The sequence below is a fragment of the Sus scrofa genome, chromosome 10 (assembly GCF_000003025.6).
Source record: "Sus scrofa isolate TJ Tabasco breed Duroc chromosome 10, Sscrofa11.1, whole genome shotgun sequence".
Taxonomy (NCBI): Eukaryota; Metazoa; Chordata; class Mammalia; order Artiodactyla; family Suidae; genus Sus; species Sus scrofa.
In genome coordinates, this window is record NC_010452.4 from 44078071 (window position 1) to 44099204 (window position 21134).

General features: G+C 40.7%; 1 protein-coding gene across 2 annotated transcripts in view; it reads left to right on the plus strand.

Moving 5' to 3' along the window:
* Positions 1–19392, plus strand: part of TMEM236 (transmembrane protein 236) — a 42352-nt gene extending 22960 nt beyond the window's left edge. The window contains exon 4 of one of the 2 annotated variants that reach the window (XM_021064814.1): positions 15341–18285. In XM_021064814.1, the coding sequence (XP_020920473.1) occupies positions 15341–15921 (581 nt within the window). In that variant the 3' untranslated portion in view covers positions 15922–18285. Of the gene's footprint in view, positions 1–15340 lie in introns of both variants that reach the window. The other variant, XM_003130725.5, reaches the window with a different exon arrangement.

Consider the following 21134-nt stretch of genomic DNA (forward strand, 5'->3'; position numbering starts at 1 on the left):
TTTTTTTTTGCTATTTCTTGGGCCACTCCCGCGGCATATGGGGGTTCCCAGGCTAGGGGTCCAATCGGAGCCACAGCCGCCAGCCTACGCCAGAGCCACAGCAACGCAGGGTCTGAGCCATGTCTGCAACCTACACCCCAGCTCAAGGCAATGCCGGATCCCCAACCCACTGAGCAAGGCCAGGGATCGAACCTGCAACCTCATGGTTCCTAGTCGGATTCGTTAACCACTGAGCCACGACGGGAACTCCCAGCTCTGCATTTTTTTAAAGTTTTATTGAAGTGTAGTTGTTTTATAGCATTGTGATAATTTCTGATATACAACAAGATGATTCAGTTCTGCATGTACACACATCCATTCTCTTTCAGATGCCTTCCCACATAGATGATCACAGAATGCTGGGTAGTGTCCCCTGCTCTACAGCAGGTCCCCTTTGGCCAGTCATTTCACAGACCTCAGTGTGCACGTGCAGATCCCCAACCCACAGTACATTCCCCCCCCCCGCACCTTTTGGTAACCATAGTTTGTTTTGAAAGTCTGTGGGTCTGTTTCTGTTCTGCAAATAAGTTCATTTGTATTCCTTTTTTTAGATTCCACATATAAGTGGTATCAAATGATGTTTATCTTTCACTGTGGACTAACTTCACTTAGTATGATCATCTCTAGGTCCATCCATGTGGCTGCAAAAGGCATTATTCCATTCATTTTCATGGATGAATAATATTCCATTGTATATATGTGCCCTATTGTCTTTATCCACTCCTCTGTCAGTGGACATTTAGGTTGCTTCCATATCTTGGCTGTTATAAATAGTGCTGCAATAAACATGGGGGTACATGTATCTTTGTAAATTATGGTTTTCTTCAGATAGAGGCCCAGAAGTAGGATTGCTGGTTTATATGGCGGCTCTGTTTTTAGTTTTCTGAGGAATCTGTACAATCTTTGAACTTAAATTGCCTCTTATACCTATTTTAACAGGCATACTGATAAAACCAGTTGTGTGAATTTTGAACCCGTGGGGTATTCTCATTTATCCTGAGGAACATAAATTAATACATAAATTCATAAACATAAATTGTAAGACATAAATCTGAACATAAGCAAGTATGCTATAATTATGGTTTCACTGCTTGTGCTAGCTCAGAGTCAAAGCATTATGATAGGGATGGGTGACAAAGTTTAGAATAATTCGGCTGCCTTTAGAAAATGTTAGGAGAGGAAGTACATTCTGTTCTTCGCTCTATCCAGATAGTTTGAAGTGGATACACGCCAACAACTTGTAGCACTTTTCACCTTATATTGGATGAAACTAAACTAAGCTCCAGTGCTAGGATTTATGGACACTCGCCCTACCCTGACCATCTTCATTCTAAGCAACCAGAGTTTAATCTTTGTGTAGCTTTTCTTTTTCTAAATTTTACTGTAGTCTTTTTTTATTTATTTATTTTTAGGGCTGCACCCATGGCATGTGGAGGTTCACAGGCTAGGAGGTGAATTGGAGCTGTAGCCACCAACCTACGTCACAGCTCATGGCAATGCCGGATCCTTAACCCACTGAGGGGGCCCAAGGATTGAACTCGTTCCTCATGGATGCTAGTCAGATTCATTTCCACTTAGCCATGACAGGAACTCCCAGAATAACTATTTTCATTTGGAGACACAAGTTTTTTATCCCCAGGCTGGGCTTGAATGATTTCAAGTAATGGCCAGGCCATCCACTGGAAACCACTGCTGCCTGTCCCATCACCAGATCTTGGGGCTGATTCTGGTAGAGCTAGACTCTGTCTTCTTTGGAAGTAGCTCTTTTTGTGTCATAGTTTCTCTTACATTAGCCTTACCTGTGTTGCCTGAACCCCAAATCATGGTCATCGTTAGATTCTCCTACCTGCCTCATAAGATTCCTTAACTCCTGTATAAACCAGTGATTGCAAACAGACACCTAAGAGAGTCCATGTTTAGGAGTAAGCTTTCTGTCCTGCCTGCAGGTCTCATTTGAATAGCATGAGCCCAACGCAGGTACCATGTCACCAAGTGGTACAATAGAGTATAGTATTTAAACTACTATGGGGCCACAGGTGATGCAAAACTTCATTTTTATCTAAGGTGTTGGAGTTCAGAAAAGACTAAAGGAGATACCTGGAATTTGTAGGAGTTTTTAGGCAGACATGTAAAGAAAGTTTTCTCCAGAGATAAATGGTTGGGTCTTGAGAAACTCGGGCGTACGTCTAGTAAATGGGTGAGTTTGGAAAGTAAAAATAACTTCCATTGGATTTCCCACTGAGAGTGGGTAAACACCTATTGCTGAAATGGGAATTGTCTTCTTGAGACCAGCTACTGTCTGCTTTTCAAGTCATTAATTTGGAAACCTCCAAAGCTGCTTCAAGAACTATTGAAAAAACTTTGGGTGTAGGAGGGCAGGAAAGGAAGGCTGAATTTGGGATCTCTGGATGCCCGATTTCTACCTCAACTAGAGGAACACAATTTTTGTTTGCATAAGAGTTTTTGTTTGTTTTGCTTTTTAGGGCCACACTTGCGGCATGTGGAAGTTCCCAAGCTAGGGGTCAATGGAGCTTCATCTGCTGGGCTACACCACAACCACAACAACCTGTAATGACAGATTTTGGCAATGCTGGATCCTTAACCCACTGAGCAAGGCCAGGGAGTGAACCCACATCCTCATGGATGCTAGTCGGATTCATTATCACTGAGCCACATCGGGAGCTCAAGGAGTTGGTATTTATTTTATTTTATTTTATTTTTTTGCCATTTTTAGGGCCGTTCCCTCGGCATATGGAGGTTCCCAGGCTAGGGGTCAAATCGGAGCTGAAGCTGCCGGCCTACGCCAGAGCCACAGCAACACCAGATCTGAGCTGCATCTGTGACCTGCACCACAGCTCACAGCAATGCCGGATCCTTAACCCACTGAGCAAGGCCAGGGATCAAACCCGCAACCTATGGTTCCTAGTCGGATTCGTTAACCACTGAGCCATGACGGGAACTCCAGGAGCTGGTATTTTATGTAAGATCTCATTTGAGAAAAAAAAATGGTTCTTCTGCTAAATGTTTGAAAATCACCGTAGGACCTCAGAGTTGTAGGCTGTGCTTGCGTGTAGGATAGTGATGTAACTCAAGTGGCCAGTTCTCAACATCTGCAGCCATTGGTTCCCCAAGAAACATGACACTGCACCACCTAGAGAAAAAGTGTGCCCCCTCCAAGGTCTTGTGACTGCTGCCCCTTCTGGGATATAATGCAAAGCACTGCACTGCAGTGTAATCCAATACAGTGGAATTCAAGTCTGCAGATAGAGCAGGGCCATCCCAGTGCAGGACACACAAGTTTGAAGCCTGACACATACAAAAAACAGACAACATTTTTAACATTTCATTTTGAATCTTTTTTATTTCTCATATTTTCTATTTTTCCAAAATAATACATATTATTCAAAAGATTATTGAATAGACATAAGCCAAACAGAAGAAACTGGAAATCAACCATAGTCCTACCCACTAGAGATTTATAACTGATAACGTTGATGGACATTCTTCAGTTAAGAAAACTGACTTTATAATTTCCTTTTTCTAATGTATGTTGGGTATCATTATTAACATATGGCAAGTATTATTCTTTTTATTGCATCTTCTATGGTGTCATTTTTATTGGTTGAATAATATTCCATTGCATTAATGAACCATGGCTTATTAACTAATCCCTTGTTGTTGGACAACTAGATTTTTCTCCCTAGTTTTTTTTTTTTTGTTTTTTTTTTTTTTTGCCATTTCTTGGGCCACTCCCACAGCATATGGAGGTTCCCAGGCTAGGGGTCGAATAGGAGCTTTAGCCGCCGGTCTATGCCAGAGCCACAGCAATGTAGGATCCCAGCCGTGTCTGCAACCTACACCACAGCTCATGCAACGCCGGATCCTTAACCCACTGAGCAAGGCCAGGGATCGAACCTGCAACCTCATGGTTCCTAGTCGGATTCATTAACCACTGAGCCACGACAGGAACTCCGCCCTAGTTTTTAAATACTATAAACACTACTATTATGACTTGTTCAGAAATGGAAAGGGTTGAGAAAAGCACAAGTATGTAGTTAAAATGAATAAGGTGATGTGTGTTCACGTTGGGCAGGGAAGGCGAGCCATGGTTACAGTTTGTGGATGTGTAGATGGCCTGTGTTTATGGGGACCCTGTGCTGTGTATGGGACTCAGAAGCTACTCTGTGAGATGACTAGCCAGGCAGAGGCTGGGGACAGAGAGAGTCAACTGCTGCTGGATGACAGCTGAAATGACATCAGGATGATGACCACAGGGAGTGTCCTCAGAAGACCCAGAGCATCTGCACATGCCCAGACTCCTTGGCAGCCACGCTTGCCAAAAGACAGGGACTATTATGGGCTGGCTGCACATGCAGACACACACAGAGGGGGTCAGAGGGGGTGGTACACATGGGCGGCAAGATAGTCTGGCTACATTCGGGCTCTCTGCAGAGTCAGACATGACTTGCTAGAAGTGAGATTAACAGGCTATTTGAGTGGAAAACAGCATGGCTCTGTTGAGGAGGTGGTTTCCACTGTCACATCAGTAAGAGATGCCAGGTATGATGTTGGCAGCGCATGGTTTTCAAATAAATCTGCCCTCCATGACCCTTGTCCAGTTCCTTCTGGGTGGCTTCTTTGATACCCAGAGACTTGGGCCAAGTACCTCAGGGACTTTGGCAGCACAGATGCTGATTTCTTAAGTGAAATGCCTCCATGTGCAAGTGCGGGTTCCGAGGATATGCAGGTTTTGAAGGCTAACGTGGATACTTTTTAAAAAGTTCTCCCAGCAATTCTGATGCCCACCCTGATCGAGAGCCTCTGATTACAGGCAGTATTAGGAACTGAGCCAAAGAGCAGGTTCACATCTGAGAGATGAAACCCAAATTCCTAAAGGAATCTCCTTTCCAGATTTCCTGGAAACGGAACTCATGACTCCGTAACTAAATAGAACGCAAGAGATGTCACAAGAGGTACAAGAATTATAAAGGGATCAACTGCTTTTCTCTGAGTCAAATGAATGGCATTTTGAGTTCCTCTTTGCTTCTTTTTAAGAAAAAGCTTATCATACACTCTGAGTCCTGTGTGTGAGCTGGGTTTCCATAATGTGTTTTGCAATGTGGTTACAGAGTATGTTTGAGGAACACTCTGTCCGGGACATGCCAAGAGGGGGGTACATTTCCTTTTATACCCCCCCTTTTCTATTTAGAAGGAAGTTTCAGGCAAGTATGTCAGCTCTAGGATTTCCCTCTCCTTCCCAAGAAATAAGTAGCCATTTACCAGACAGGGGCTGAGAGAAGGGTAGACGGTCTGATTTATTCCTTCTAATGAAACACCAGCTGTCAGGATTAGGCCAGTGAGACTGGCCAGGAACTAGATGGCAGTGGTCCTTGCAACATCAGATGCCGTCAGAATGCCAGCTAGGACTGCCTTTGATTAGGATAGCTTTTGGTGATTTTAATGACCGAGCATTTAATTGTTTTTTTGTTTTTTTGTTTTTTTTTTTTCCTGGTTGGTGGTGGGGGTGGGGGGGGTGGAGAAAATGTAGGAACAATGTTAGTATATCCAGTGAGATTTTTGAGGATTGCAAGCTATTTTCCAAATAATTATTTTCAGGGGCTGGGAAGAGTAAGTGAACAGTAAAGCATTCAGCAGGCATTGCTTTATCACAGCATCAAAAGTCGCCTGCCCCAGTTAGAAGTTAAAGACACAGGACTCGCATAGGTTTGGAGAGAGTGACACAGGCTGTTGAGGGGACAGACAGACATCCGGGTCCTGAGTAGAGGAATGGCAGTTTGTGCAGACTGTTTTCACAGGCTATTTTAGGACACCAAGTCCCCCATTTCTGGTAGGTGGGTGTTCTAAAGGCTTATTCTGATGAACTCACAACCTCTTTCTTCTTCGAATCACGCTTTGGCACTTTTGTCCCCTGACTGGGGACTTGGGCCTGAGAGGCTTGGAAATACCTTCAGCCACCTCTGGCTGGTGCTGTGGGTACCACCTCCAGTGATGCTCACCAAGTGCTGGGACTGTGTGAACCCACCGCGCATGCTCTGCTGGGCCCACCGCCAATGGTGAGCCTTGCAGGTCCCCAGGCAGCACTGCCAGGAGCGCCCCATGTCTCCCAGGGCTTCTTAGCCAAATCATTCCCATGGTCTTGCTTAAGAGGCTCTCTCTAAGACTCAGGCCAGAGGGCGCTCTGAGTGGTAGACCCTGGCTGGGATTCCCAAGTCCCTTCTCTGGTGGGGAGGATTGACCGGATGGGGTGAGGGAGGTTATTATTCAGCCTGGTTTTGACGCTTTGGCTTACCTGCCTGAGTGCAGATTTTTTTTTCTCCAGAATGCCCATTACTCCCTTAAGCTTATAGACTTCAGAATAGGAATTCTTCCCATCTTTTATGCAGCAAATCTTTCTGGAGGGCCTGTTCCATACCAGGCACTCTGCTAGATGCCGGGTTGCAATGGAGGATGAAAACTGGCAGAGCCCCCTGTGCATGGAGCTCAGGGGCTCATGACCAGTACAGTAAGTTTCTAAACACCACTAACAAATACTTATAATTAAGGCTGAGTTAACTGCCCTAAGGCAAGAAGTCAGATTCATTCCCATGTGTCCCATTTTTGTCACCCAGATTGAGTCTATGCTGTGGTTCCTAGCTCTGATGTATGTCCAATCACTTAACTAGTAGAGGGGTTTCAAACACTTTCAAAATCTAGAATGACTTATTATGTATATTAATGCATATTGTATATCATATACTTATTACATTAATTGTTAGCCTGATTAATATAATTATTATTATATATATGATATATTGATATAAATGTAGAAAAATAGTTTTTCTGTTTATAGATCATAAATGAAATTGCATTCTCTTATCTAAACTTAAAGGGAAGAAAGACCAGCATATCTCAAATGAAAATCTGGATAAAGATTAGAAAACTGAGAAAATCTTCATCTTCAAAAGTGTAACATTTTAAAATTGGTAATATTGTCAGTTTTTAGCAATTCTTGTCCACTGTCGGATGAGTCTGTAAATTGGTGATAGAGGGAAAGACAGTCTTTAAAACTACTATAACTTCCTGCTATGTCCTCGGATAATAGAATTCTGTCCTCGGATAAAAGAATTCTCTTAGAATTCCACACTGCCTAACTTTCAGAATTGATATGTTTATTTCTTGTCAGATTTAGGCAATGCCTAGTAATCTGAAGCTGAGGGCTTTTGCTTTTACCAGATAACAACACGATGCCTTTTAATTTTATTTATTTATTTATTTTTATATATTTTGTCTTATTAGGGCCACATATGCAGCATATGGAGGTTCCCAGGTTAAGGGTCGAATCAGAGCTGAGGCCTCTGGCCTACATCACAGCCACATGGATTCAAGGCACATCTGCGACCTATACCACAGCTCATGGCAATACTGGATCCTTAAGCCATTGAGCGAGGCCAGGGATCGACCCCCTGTCCTCATGGATGCTAGTCAGATTCATTTCCACTGACCATGACGGGAACTCCACAATGCTTTTTTTAAAAGAAAGTTGTCATAGTTTTTCACAGCTGAGCATGTGTTCCCATGAGGTCTTGAAGAAATGACGATGGGTTGGAAGATTTGTCTTGCATTCATTAATGTTGTGGATTATTATTATTTGATGAAGCCCTGCCTGTAGTTTTGAGCACATAGAGGGGTGTGCTGGCCAAAGTTTAAACAACTGTTTCTCCTGGGGTGGTGTTGGGGAAGCTCTGATTTTTATAGCACGTGTCCCTTTTTCTGGCATAGATACTCTCACTGTGACCAATTTCCGGAGACCAAGGTGGCATCACTGAGCACTGTCACTGAGCATTGAGAAGCTCACAGAACAGGCCCTTGTCAAAGGGCACAAGCTGTCTCTGCCTGGGGGGGATATAGCACGGGGTCGCATTTTCCTTTGTGACTTGAACAGGCAAACCTAAGCATTATGCCTTCTATGTGGACGCTAGAGGAAGGATACAAATACACTTATTTGCAGAACACAAACAGACCCACAGACTCTGAAAACAAACTTATTGTCACCAAAGAGGACAGATGGGGTGAGGGATGGACTGGGGGCGTGGGATTGACATATGCACACTGTAGTCTATGAAATGACTGGCCAATAGAAACTTGCTGTAGAGGACAGAGAACTCTACCCAATATTCTGCACCATTTATGTGGGAAAAGCATCTGAAAGAGAGTGGAGGTGTGTCCATGCAGAACTGAATCTCTTTGTCAAAACCTTGTAAATCAAGTCTACTTCAGTACAATAAAAAAAAAAAAAAAAAAGAATTAGGCTCTGCAGTGTGACACTGTATCTCCAACTTTTTGACCTCACCTGGCATGTGGGATCCTGGGTAGCCATGTAACTATCACCAAAGTTGAACCAACTGTAACCACTCTTCCTGTTTATTTACTGCATTCTAGTTGCTATTCTCTCCTAATTTATTTAAAACAACACATTGTTTAGCGCTGCCTACTTTTTATTTGTTTAACACACATAGGCTGTTTCTCTGTGTCAGATACTATTTTAAAGGACTTCTAAATATTGACTCATTCCTTCATCAAAAGCACCCGGGGATGTAGGTGCTGGGTTTCGTCACTTATCACTTGGCAGTTACGTTACTTTTCTTCCCAGCCTCAGACATGCTTCGCAAAGGAAGCTGTATAGACACAGGACAGTGAGTTTAGTCAGTAGAGAGAGTCAACATAACAATGTTTATAATCTGTCTTTTAAATATTTTAAAGTATTAAAATGTTTATTTTAGATGGTATATGTTTTATAATTTTTTTGTTCTCTAAATGTACTGTGACTAAAAGTCATATTTTTAAACATTTTTCATAAGACTGTGACTTTTTTTGGCTGTGCCTGTGGCCAGAGATTGAACCCATGCCACAGCTGTGACCTGAGCCATAGCAATGACAATGCCAAGTCCTTAACTCACTGGGCCACCAGGGAACTCCAAGACTGTGACTTGTCTTCTTTTCTAGAATACTTTTCCTCTCAGACCATTATGTCTAAATCATTACCATTTCGCTTTCTCTTGACCATTTTTATCCCAGGGAAAAATTGATTTGGGGGACTGTTAATCAAGACTTGTCATCCTTTTTCTGAGTCTTTAATTCCTTCTCTGGTTGTTGGGAATTGAGTAATAATGTTATTTTGCAGTGGCTGCCTTGACGGCCTCAAGAGCCTCTTTGCTGAATCCCCTCATCCTCTCTGGCTCCCTGCTTTCCATCATCCTCATCTTCAGTGGCTTTCTGTTAGATGAAATCCAGGAGTTCCCTGGTGGTCTAATGGTTAGGACTCAGTGGTGTCATCACTGTGGCCCAGTTTCAGTCCCTGGTCTGGGAATGGAGATCCCCTATCAAGCCACTGCCTACAGCCAAAATACATACATACATAAATTCTAAAACCTTTATCATGGTCCATAAGGCTCTACACCATCTGATTCTGCCCCAGACAGTGTGGTCTAGTGGTTAAGGGTTTGAGATTCATATTTTGGTCTTCTTATTCACCTTGTGACCCCAGAAACGATTCTTAATCTCCCACTGCCTCAGTTTATTCATCCTTAAAATGGGAAAATAATAGTATCTGCATGATAGAGGTTTTGTTATTTATTTATTTATTTTTTTTATCTTTTTAGGGCTGCACCTGTGGCACATGGAGGTTCCCAGGCTAGGGGTGGAGTCGGAGCTGGCCTACACCACAGCTCACAACCACACCGGATCCTTAACCCACTGAGCGAGGTCAGGGATCAAACCTGTGTCCTCCTGGATGCTAGTCAGATTCATTTCCACTGAGCCACAACGGGAACTCCATATTTTTCAATCGAAAGATAGTTGATTAACAATGTTATGTTAGTTTCTAGTGTACAGCAAAGTCATTCCGTTATATATATATTTTTTCACATTCGTTTCCATTATAGGTCATTACAAGCTATTGACTATTATTCCTTGTGCTACACAGTAAATCCTTTTGCTTATCTATTTTATCTATAGCAGTTTGTATCTGTTAATCCCACACTCCTAACCTATTCCCTACTCCTTTTTCCTTTGGTAATCATATCATGGAGCTTTTTTTTTTAATAAGGGTTAAGTGAATTAATGCATAGGAAGGACTTAGAACAGTGCCTGGTATATAGAAAACACTTAGTAATATTAGCTTCTCACCTCTTCTTCCCTCTCTGCCTCCCCAGCCCCTCAGCACACTCTCCTCCTTTCATTTCATTTTGACCGAAGGACCTTTACACCTGTTCTTCCTGCTGCCCGAAACCTTCCTTTCTCCACTTCTCCCAGAATCCATTCCTATTTATTCTTTGGGTCTCCGCCTGCCACTTCCCAGGTGAGCCATCCTTGACTCCCAGTCTCATTCAGATGCCCTGTGAGGGTCTCTCATCACAGAACTCACCTTCCTTTTAAAGCCCCACCACAGTTCTTTCTTCTCTTCTTTATTGATGAGATCACAGGAGACAGAGTGATGAAGGCAGGGACATTATTTCCGACACCCTGCTCGATCGATGCCCCGCCTAAGCTTGGAACAGCACTCCACAGTTTGTCCGCACACAGCTGACACCCTGGGTTTCCAAGTGTTCAAGCCCTTAACCACCATCACGAGCAGTTCTGCAGCTGCTGTTTGGAAAGGCAGTTTCAAGTCTCCCTCCCCCCAAGGGCACTACCTGGCACTCACCTGCTCTTGCCACTTGATTCCAACACACCCTCTCCCCCGCCACTTCTCGCCAAAACAGCCAAAGATTTCCCTTTTCCAAGTTGCCTGTATACCATGACATTTTTTAAAAGCATAAAATGCACATCTTGGTTTGGTTTAGACAGCCCATTTTTTGTCTCCGCTTCATTCCAGTTTTGTTTTTAGGTGCCCTTCCTTTCTTGTGATTCTGCTCTCTCATTGTAGTGCACGGATTGCGTTCTTTCTGTCTTTGCAAGAGGAATCCATGCTCACTCTAGAAAATTCCTTGCTACTGATTTGTTATTTCGTACTTACATTTCCCCCTGTAAGTGAGCCAGCACTTTGGGGGGAAGAGGTTAGAGAGAGATGCATCACTATGAAGAAATAATCAAATAAAATAGGCTTGGGTTACCTGCTTAAACATGGATCTGTTCATCAGAATTGCATTTCCTTGATTGTCTGGCTTGCACAGGGAGAATAAAAAGTTGTTTTGGCAGCTGGCATCAGCTGTGGGGAACTACAGAGCATGGCTGCTATTTTTACTTTTTACAGAGCAGCGTGAGCCTCTGAGGAAGTGAGTAGATTGCTCTCTCCGTGCTTATATCTTTCACGGATTTTGCACAAATAAATATAATTTCCCCCAAATAGAACACTTGCAAGGGACAGCCGCAATCAAAAGAATTCCAGGAGTTCGTATTGTAGCTCAGGGGTAATGAACCTGACTAGTATCCATGAGAAATGCAGGTGGATCCCTGCCCTGCTCAGTGGGTTAAGGATCTGGTGTTGCTCTGAGCTCTGGTGTAGGTCACAGGCACATCTCAGATCCCGTGCTGCTGTGGCTGTGGTGTAGGCTGGCAGCTGCAATTCTGATTCAGCCCCTAGGCTGGGAACTTCCATATGCCATGGGTGTGGCCCTAAAAATACAACAACAACAAAAAAATTGCCAGCTATAAGTGTAATTATCACCAAAGTTTAACCAACTGTAATCACTCTTCCTATTTGCTCCATTCTATTTTCTATTTTCTCCCAATTCCTTTAAAAACGATACATTGTTTAGCAATTGCTACTTTTTATTTATTTAACACACACAGGCTGTTTCTCAGTGTCAGACACTATTTTAAACCAGGGAAATGAATCATGGACCCAAAGGGAATAGCACTGGCGCTACCTGAAGGCTTGTTTACATAACTGGAGGATATATTTGTTGGCCCTTTCTAATGACCCAACAAGTTCTTCCTTTTCTTTTTCCGCCGCCTTGTGACATATGGAGTTCCCAGGGGCCAGGGTTCAGATCTGAGCTGCAGTTGCGACCTATACCTCACAAGATCCTTTAACCCACTGTGTGGAAGCTGTGTCCTGGCGCTGCAGAGACACGGCAGAACCCACTGCATCACAGAGGGAACTCCCAAAGCATTTCTTCACACCTTCACTTCTACCCCACGCTCTGGGAGGCCAGCAGAGCTTTCTAGCTCATCCTTAGAATGCTCCTCACTTGGAAAGAGGACAGCAGAGGCCCTAAACCAGCCCCCAAATCTAAACTAGTCCCTAAGGAACTCTGGAGAAAGGGAAGGCTCCCAGCCCTGATTGTACCAAGTACACTTGGATGAGAGCCTTCATGGTTCATTAAAGATCCACTCTAGCTAAACACTCCTTGTTCACACCACCGACTCTTATCCTCAGATATTGGGACTCTCACTGACGGTTTAAAAAATGATAACATGCCACTTCTTTGATGGCACTTCCTGCCTTTGAAACAATGCTGAATTTGCAGTCTTTTTCAAAAGCCCAATTTATACGCTGTGTTCTTCGTGTTGGCAAAGGAATTTGGACTTTCATTGGAACCCCTTTATCTTCTAAGCGAGGTGAAGGAGAGTGCGCCCAGACAGGACACATTCTCTAAGAAACGTGTTTATTATATGTTTGTTTGTTTGTTGTAAAATGAGAGATACAATCAGTACCAGTGAACATCTAAGTTTAAAAAGATAGATTGTATGACGATTAAAATAATGGGAAGTATATATTTTTATAGTATATATTTTTTTTAGTATATATTTTTCTCCCTTGAGTATAATTTATCAAAATGATACCTAATCATGCCCCATGACATCTAAGTTTGGGGAAGAAGTTTTTAAGGGTTATGAGTCTTGGCATTTATTTATGAATGATTCAAATGGGATGGACTGGGAGTTTGAGGTTAGTAGATGCAAACTCTTACATTTGGAATGGATAAGCACTGAGGTCCTACCGTACAGCACAGGGAACTCTATCCAGTCTCTTGAGAGAGAACATGATGGACGATAATATGAGAAAAAGCATGTACATATGTATATAACTGGGTCACTGCTGTACAGCAGAAATTGGCACAACATTGCAAATCAACTATACTTTAGTACAAAATTTTAAAAAATTACGCATGATTCATACCAGAAGTAAATAATATTTCATCAAAAATTTACTTTTTTTTAGTTGATAAATGTACTGAATTCACACTTAAAATTTTAAAATAATGAATCACATAAAAGGAAAACAGGGAGTTCCCATTGTGGTGCAGCAGAAACGAATCCGACCAGTATCCATGAGGATGTGGGTTCAATATCCCTGGCCTTGCTCAGTGGGCTCGGATCCGGCAGTGCCATGAGTTGTGGTGTAGGTTGCAGATGTGGCTTGGATCCGGCGTTGCTGTGGCTGTGGTGTAGGTTGGCAGAGGCAGCTCTGATTTGACCACTAGCCTGGGAACCTCCATATGCTGTGGGTGTGGCCCTAAAAAGGAAAAAAAAAAAAAAAAAAGGAAAGAAAACTGAGGTTTGTCTTTTAAACAACTCCTACTTACAGTAATCAAGCATTTTATTAGTTATTAATCATAATAACTTACTGTTTTAAAATGCTTTCACTTCAGCTCAATGCAGTGTAGCAATTTTTTATTTAGGTCTTTAACCTTTAGAGCTATTCCATCTAATGACTCCCTTTAAATTTTGTCTTATCAAGTAATATGGCAGCTCAGCACGTCGCTGAGTACTTTGTCAAGGTCTGAGGAAGTCTTAGTAAAAGAAATGGTGCTTAAGTGGATACATGTTTGGAAAATAATGTGCTACTCCTTTCGTGTAGAAAAATCATAGCATTAACACTGGTCACAAGAAATTTGAGGTTCCTTCATAACCCAGTCTCAACACACTTGTGTTTATGTGGACAGAAATACATTTTCTTCCGCTCTCTCTCTCTCTCTCTCAGACAGACAGACAGACAGACAGACACACACACACATGTGATGTTGATGAGAAAACACCCTAATCATTCAGGTGACTGACATGTTGACCAACCACAGCCTCACGGTCACAAATGCGGTATTTTAACCGATCACACGGACCAGTTCAAAAACTCTGGAGAAAGAAGAGCATAAAAATCTTGGATTCAGAATGTTCCCCCTCCCTAAGGCTCTTTCATGCCCAGCTAATGCCCTCTGAGCCCCAGACACCGAGCCTGGTGATCTGGGTTGCAGTGATCCCCGTGGGCCTCTTACCCAATGACCCGACTGGACCATTGAACTTTCAGATTCACTTGGTTTTATGACATGTTTATGTTTTATAATTAGCACGTGATGTATAGCCTCTAGAAAGTGATACCAGCCACAAAGTTAAGAGATGGTCGATTGGGGTCAAACAAGTCTGGGTGTGAACTCCAGCGCCTGTCGCTGTGAATTATGTATCTAAATTAGGGCCTCTTTCACCTCTGGGGCTCCTGTTTCCATATTTGGAAAAGGGAAGAGTAGTTCCAATCTCTCAACTTTCTTTCTGAGAATTGAATGAGAATTTATTTAAATGTGAAAGGACTTCCTTTGCTCAGTAGCCAGGAATGGCTATTTTTCTGAAATGGTAAAAAATCACTTAGGATCCATATCCAGGGAAATACAAAGACACAAAGAGTCTCCTCTGTCTCTGATTTTTTACACTATGCGACTCATTGCCATCTTGAAGTTCCATGTGTCAAACAGACCTCAAATAAGAAAACACTTCCCTTTTATTTTTAAATGTAAATAACATTTTAAATGATTCACTTTAAAATTTAAATTTAATAAAAATTTAAAGTGTTGAAATAATATGAAAATTTTTATTTACATAAAAGTTTAAAATTTATACAGTTGCTAAAACTTAAAAGTTTTTAAATGAAATTTTAAATGTTTCACATCAGATAAAAATCTAAAGATTTTAAAAACTTTCAAGAGTCCCTTTTGTGGCTCAGCTGTTAATGAGCCCCGACTAGGATCCATGAGGATCTGGCTGGATCCCTGGCGTCTGCTCAGTGGGCTGAGGATCCAGTGTTGCCATGGGCTGTGATGTAGGTCATGGACATGGCTCGGATCCTGCGTCGCTGTGGCTACGGCCTAGACCAGTGGCTGTAGCTCCGATTGGACCCTATCCATATGCCGCAGGTGCAGCCCTAAAAAGAAAAAAAAAACGAAAACAGAAAAATCTTTAAATAAAAAATTAAAATTAAAATGCAACTTTAAAATTTCAAAGCAATTAAAAATTTTAAAATTTAAATAAAATTGAAAGAAAAGTTATATTTGACGTGAACTTTTAGTTTAAGTAAATCAATTTATTGCAGGTAGTGAAGACAGACACATCCAAACGACCACCTTGCAGCAAGTAAAAACTGTGACGGATCAAGTGAGGCAAAATGAAGAAAACCAGATACCTCCTCAGCCAGCCAAGAGGACCAAACTGTCGCGGCCACCAGGAGGCGTGACACAGAGCCCTGCTCCTGAGCTGGAGGGACCCCAGGAGCCGACCTTTGAGTGGGGGGTCCTGAGCACCGTGTCCAGGCGGGATGTGCGGGCGGAGATCTTCCTGTGGAGCTTCCTGCTGTGGGCGGACACCATAGAGATGGTGCGGGTGGCCGGGCACCCCAACGTGTACAAGTCAGGCTGGGTCTACCCGGTGTACCTCTTCAGTTTCCTTTCTCTTCTTCGAATTGTACTCACTCCCCAGAACCCACTTCACGGTTCCCTTGGTATCCTGCTCCAGGATCTACCCTTTATCTTTATTAGACTTAGTTTAATCATTGTCCTGGGAACCATCACACCCATACTCGGCCTTTGTAAAAATGTCCTGGTGACGGTCTCCTATGTTTACTTCAATTACTTAACCAGATTCAGGATTTTCTCAGGCTTGGAGACATCTTTTTAAAACGAACATGTCATCCAATCAAACCTGTTGGTTTGGCATCTGGGCACATTTGTAAGCTTTATTGGGGGGCAGGCCTATGTTTTTGCACTATAGGAAGAAAGGAAGAATAGATGGTAAAGAAAAGAACTATTTTTTTAAAAAAACTGTAGCATGTCAGTCTTTTAAAGTATACAAATGGTGCTAAATGTAAGCAGTCTTAAATGTTGGCTCCCCTTGGTCTCTAGAAAATGTTAGTAGTTGATTTTAGTTACGTATTTTGCGCTTTTTCTAAAAACTCTTTTCAATAAAACCTCATAAAAAATGAGGGAAAATGTTTTCCCCCACATTTAGTCCAAGAATGAGACAGGTTTTTTTTTTTTTATTGTTTATATAAAGAACAATACAGGAATAGTTAAAATCAATTAATTAGTTCAAATTAATTTTTGGAAATACACTGGTAATTATTGCATACTTTTTAGATTCTATTTTCAAAACACTTGAATTGTAGTTTGAGGGTCTCCTTCAAATATGGAATTACGCTTTTTATTCCACTGCGGCGAGTGACTTTTCTGTGATCAATTGATTTCAACACAGAAAGCACTTTAGTTTAACAGACATTTGGCTCCGTTTAAAGTAATGAAGTCAAGGTACACCAGTAAAACCTAGATAAAGTTTTATAATAGGAAGCCATAAATCAAAGAGGGAGGTTTCAAAGTATAAGGCTATATTATTTGTGGAATTTGATACCATCATGAAAATACTCAGATACAAGTCTTGTTTAAAATTAGAAGTTCAGCTTACAAATGTAGCAGCAAATGCATTAGGGTTTTATGTGATCCTCTATAATGGTTATCTTGATGTTAACTAATTAGATACAGACTTCAGTATTTTGCTTTCACTATGTTGGGCTACTCATAGATAGTCATGGCAGGGGCTCCCCATTCCGTATAAATTTTGAGAGGCCAGAAGGAGTTCTGAGGCTTATGTGTGCAGAGTCATGTTTTTCATAGCCAGTCTTGTCAATGATCTGTGGTAACAAATAGTTTAAAGCATGGCTAACTGAACTTAGCTGCCACTCCACACCTCCCCTGGATGCCCCAGTTTCATGCCCCAACTAGGCTTTTTGGTTTTCCCTCACACCATAAGAGAAGGTCTATTCACAGTTGTTAAAAGCTTTGCTTCTGGCTTTATGACTTGGGGAAAATTCTTGGACTACTGTAAACTCCAGTTTCCAGGTATAAAAGATGAGCATATTCATTGTACTTAATATAAGGGTTAAATAGTGCTTAAATAGATTTGAGAGGATTAACTGAGATGGGAAATGTCCTCATTGCATTATCTGGCAAACTCTAATAACCTGATGAATACCAAGTATTTTAATTGTATCAAATTCCTACAGAGAAACAAGTAGCTAAACACATTGCTTTTTTGTTCCTTTGTTTTGTTTTGGGGGGTTTATTTTTGGTCACACCTGCAGCATGCAGAAGTTCCTAGTCCAGGGATCAAACCCATGCAACAACAGAAGGGACATCCCTGGATCATTAGCCCTCTAAGCCACCAGGGAACTTCAAGGCATTGTTTTAATTTTTTTCTGTGTCCTGAGTTACCCTTTGGGGATAATCATTTAAACTATGCATTTATGAAGAGTGATATGTAGAATCTTAAGATTACCTCGGACAATAATTTTTCATCAGGTAAGGTTATGTTCAGACGTGAGTAATCTACTGAATAGACAGATTCAAGTTGATGTAAGTATTCATGCGTCTCATAGAACCCTAATTGTAACACTTTTTTAAGACTTTCATTATGTGTTTACTTTTCTAAGTTCCCCATTAAGCTTTAAAGTCCTTAAAGAAAGGCCTTATCTTCCTCTGTCAATCCCACAGAAATTTACAGTGCTTATAATTCTAAAAATAGTATCACATAATTTCTTTCAAACTATATCATGATAATCTTTAAGAAGAACCTATAATCAAGTAGTTGATTTGCAATATTCCTAAATATAATGTTTTACATATATTTATATTTATCTTTATATTAGAATTTTTAGAGTGAACAGTGCTCAGATAAGATGAAAAGTATTACTTATCTGAGTTTAGAGTACATTTTGTATCTAATATTTGCATTTGAATGTGCCTGATATTTTGAGAAGTCACAACACTTTATATAAGTAATGAAGACACATACAAAAGGCTCCATGTAGGAGGAAAATTACTGAGTACCCAATTTAATCATTTATTTTAAGGGTGTACACATGTTTATAAAGTTCTAGTCTGTGGTATTTAATAGGCATTGCAGCAAATTTTGCTAATGAAACATTGGTAGTTCTATACTGTGTGATTAAAAGTTATGTCATTAAAATTATACTGCCATTCTCATTGCTTCTAATGGTTTTTGGTACTAAGACCCATGTTGCTTTTTTTGAAATTTTTTATTTTTTATTTTTTTCCTGCTGTACAGCATGGGGATCAAGTTATTCTTACATGTATACATTTTTCCCCCCACCCCTTGTTCTGTTGCAATATGAATATCTAGACATAGTTCTCAGTGCTACTCAACAGAATCTCCTTGTAAATCTATTCTAAGTTGTATGTGATAACCCCAAGCTCCCGATCCCTCCCACTCCCTCCCTCTCCCATCAGGCAGCCACAAGTTGATTCTCTAAGTCCATGATTTTCTTTTCTGAGGAGATGTTCATTTGTGCTGGATATTAGATTCCAGTTATCATATGGTATTTGTCTTTGTCTTTCTGGCTCATTTCACTCAGGATGAGATTCTCTAGTTCCATCCATGTTGCTGCAAATGGCATTATGTCATTCTTTTTTATGGCTGAGTAGTATTCCATTGTGTATATATACCACATCTTCCGAATCCAATCATCTGTTGATGGACATTTGGGTTGTTTCCATGTCCTGGCTATTGTGAATAAGGCTGCAATGAACATGCGGGTGCATGTGTCTCTTTTAAGTAGAGTTTTGTCCGGATAGATGCCCAAGAGTGGGATTGCGGGGTCATATGGAAGTTCTATGTATAGATTTCTAAGGTATTTCCAGACTGTTCTCCATAGTGGCTGTACCAGTTTACATTCCCACCAACAGTGCAGGAGGGTTCCCTTTTCTCCACAGCCCCTCCAGCACTTGTTATTTGTGGATTTATTAATGATGGCCATTCTGACTGGTGTGAGGTGGTATCTCATGGTTGTTTTGATTTGCATTTCTCTTATAATCAATGATGTTGATCATTTTTTTCATGTGTTTGCTGGCCATCTGTATATCTTCCTTGGAGAAATGTCTATACAGGTCTTTTGCCCATTTTTCCATTGATTGATTGGCTTTTTTGCTGTTGAGTTGTGTAAGTTGCTTATATATTCTAGAGATTAAGCCCTCCATGTTGCTTTTTATGTCTCTATAAAAAGTTACAAGGTTAATGTTATCTAGTTTCAAAGTAAATGGATGGAGAAAACTATACCATGCTAATGCTAGTCAAAAGAAAGCAGGAGTACTTATATTAATTTCAAACAGACCGGACTTCAAAGTAAGCAAGTTTTTCAAGGATTAAGAAAGGCATTATTCCAATATAATAAAGGAGTCAATTCTCTAAGGAGACATAACAATCCTTAATGTATATGCACCTAGTAACAGAGCATCAAACTACATAAGGCAAAAACACATAGAAATGCAAAGAGAAATAGATGAAGCCATTATTATAGTTGGAAGCGTCAACACCCCCTCTCTCAGAAATGGACATTTCCAGCAGGCAGAAGATCAGTAAAGACATAGTTGAACCCAACAATACCATCAAATAAATGGATATACTTGATATGTATTGTTTTCATCTGACAACAGCAGAATATTCTCAAGCTTACAAGGAACATTTACCAGAATAAGCCACATTCTGGGGCATAACATACTAACAAATTTAAAAGGCTAGAGAAAGTATCTGTTCTCATAGTGGAATTAAATAAGAAATCAGTAATAGATAATAGAAAAATTCCTAATTACATGGAGATTAAACAGCATGTTTCTAAATAACATATGGGTCAAAGAAGAAATCCCAAGAGAAATTAAAATGTATTTTGGAGTAAATGAAATGAAAATAAGACTTATTGGAATGTGCAGGTTGAGGCAAAGCAATGTTTAGAGAGAACCTGTTGAATGCACATATTAGAAAGGAGAACTCTACAGTCAGAAAATGGAGTGTCTGCCTTGGGAAACTAGAAAAAGAGCAAATTAAATGCCATGTAAAGGGAAGAAGAGAATAAGAATTAGAAAACCGTGAAATTGAAAACAGGAAATCAATAGAAAGAATCAATAAAACCAAAACTTGGTTCTTTGAAAAGATTGATAAAATTGATATGCCTCTAACCAGGCAAACTAAGAAAAAAAGACACAAATTAGTAACATCAGAAAATAAAGAGAAGATAGCATTACAGATGTCATTGAAATTAAAAGGATAATAAAGAAATGCTATGAACAAGTCTATGCCCACAAATTAGATAATCTAGATGAAATGCATCAACTCCATGAAACAACCTGTCAAAATCCACACAAGAAGTTGTCCTGAAAAGGCCTATACTTATTAAAGAAATTGAATCAGTAATTAATATCCTTCCAAAACAGAAAGCACCAGGTAAATATGGGTTCACTGGTGAATTCTATCAAACTTTTAAGGAAGTAATTATACCAATTATCTTCAGTATCTTTTAAGAGGACAGAAGAGGAGAGAATACTTACTTCCTAACTCATTCCATGTGGCCATCATTACCCTAATACTAAAAACTGGATGAAAACATTATAAGAAAACTACAGACCAATATCTCTAATGAACATTGATGCAAAAATCCTCAACAAAATATTAGCAAATCAAATAAAAAAAGTGTAAAAAGAATTACACATGATAACTTGGTGGGATTTATCCAAGGTGTGCAAGACTGGTTCAACATTTGAAAATCAATGTATGTAGTCCATCATATCAAAAGACCAAAAAGAGAGGAGTTCTTGGTGTGGTGTGGTGTGGTGGGTTAAGAATCCAACTGCAGTGGCTTGGGTCGCTGTGGAGGTGTGGGTTCAATCCCCGTTTCAGCACAATGGGTTAAAGGATCCAGTGTTGCATATATTGCAGCTGTGGCTCGAGTTTAGTCCCTAGCCTGGGAACTTCTGTATGCCATGGGTGTGGTCATTAAAAAAAAAGCTGAAAAAGAAAAAGCACATGATGGTATCAACTGCTGTAGAAAA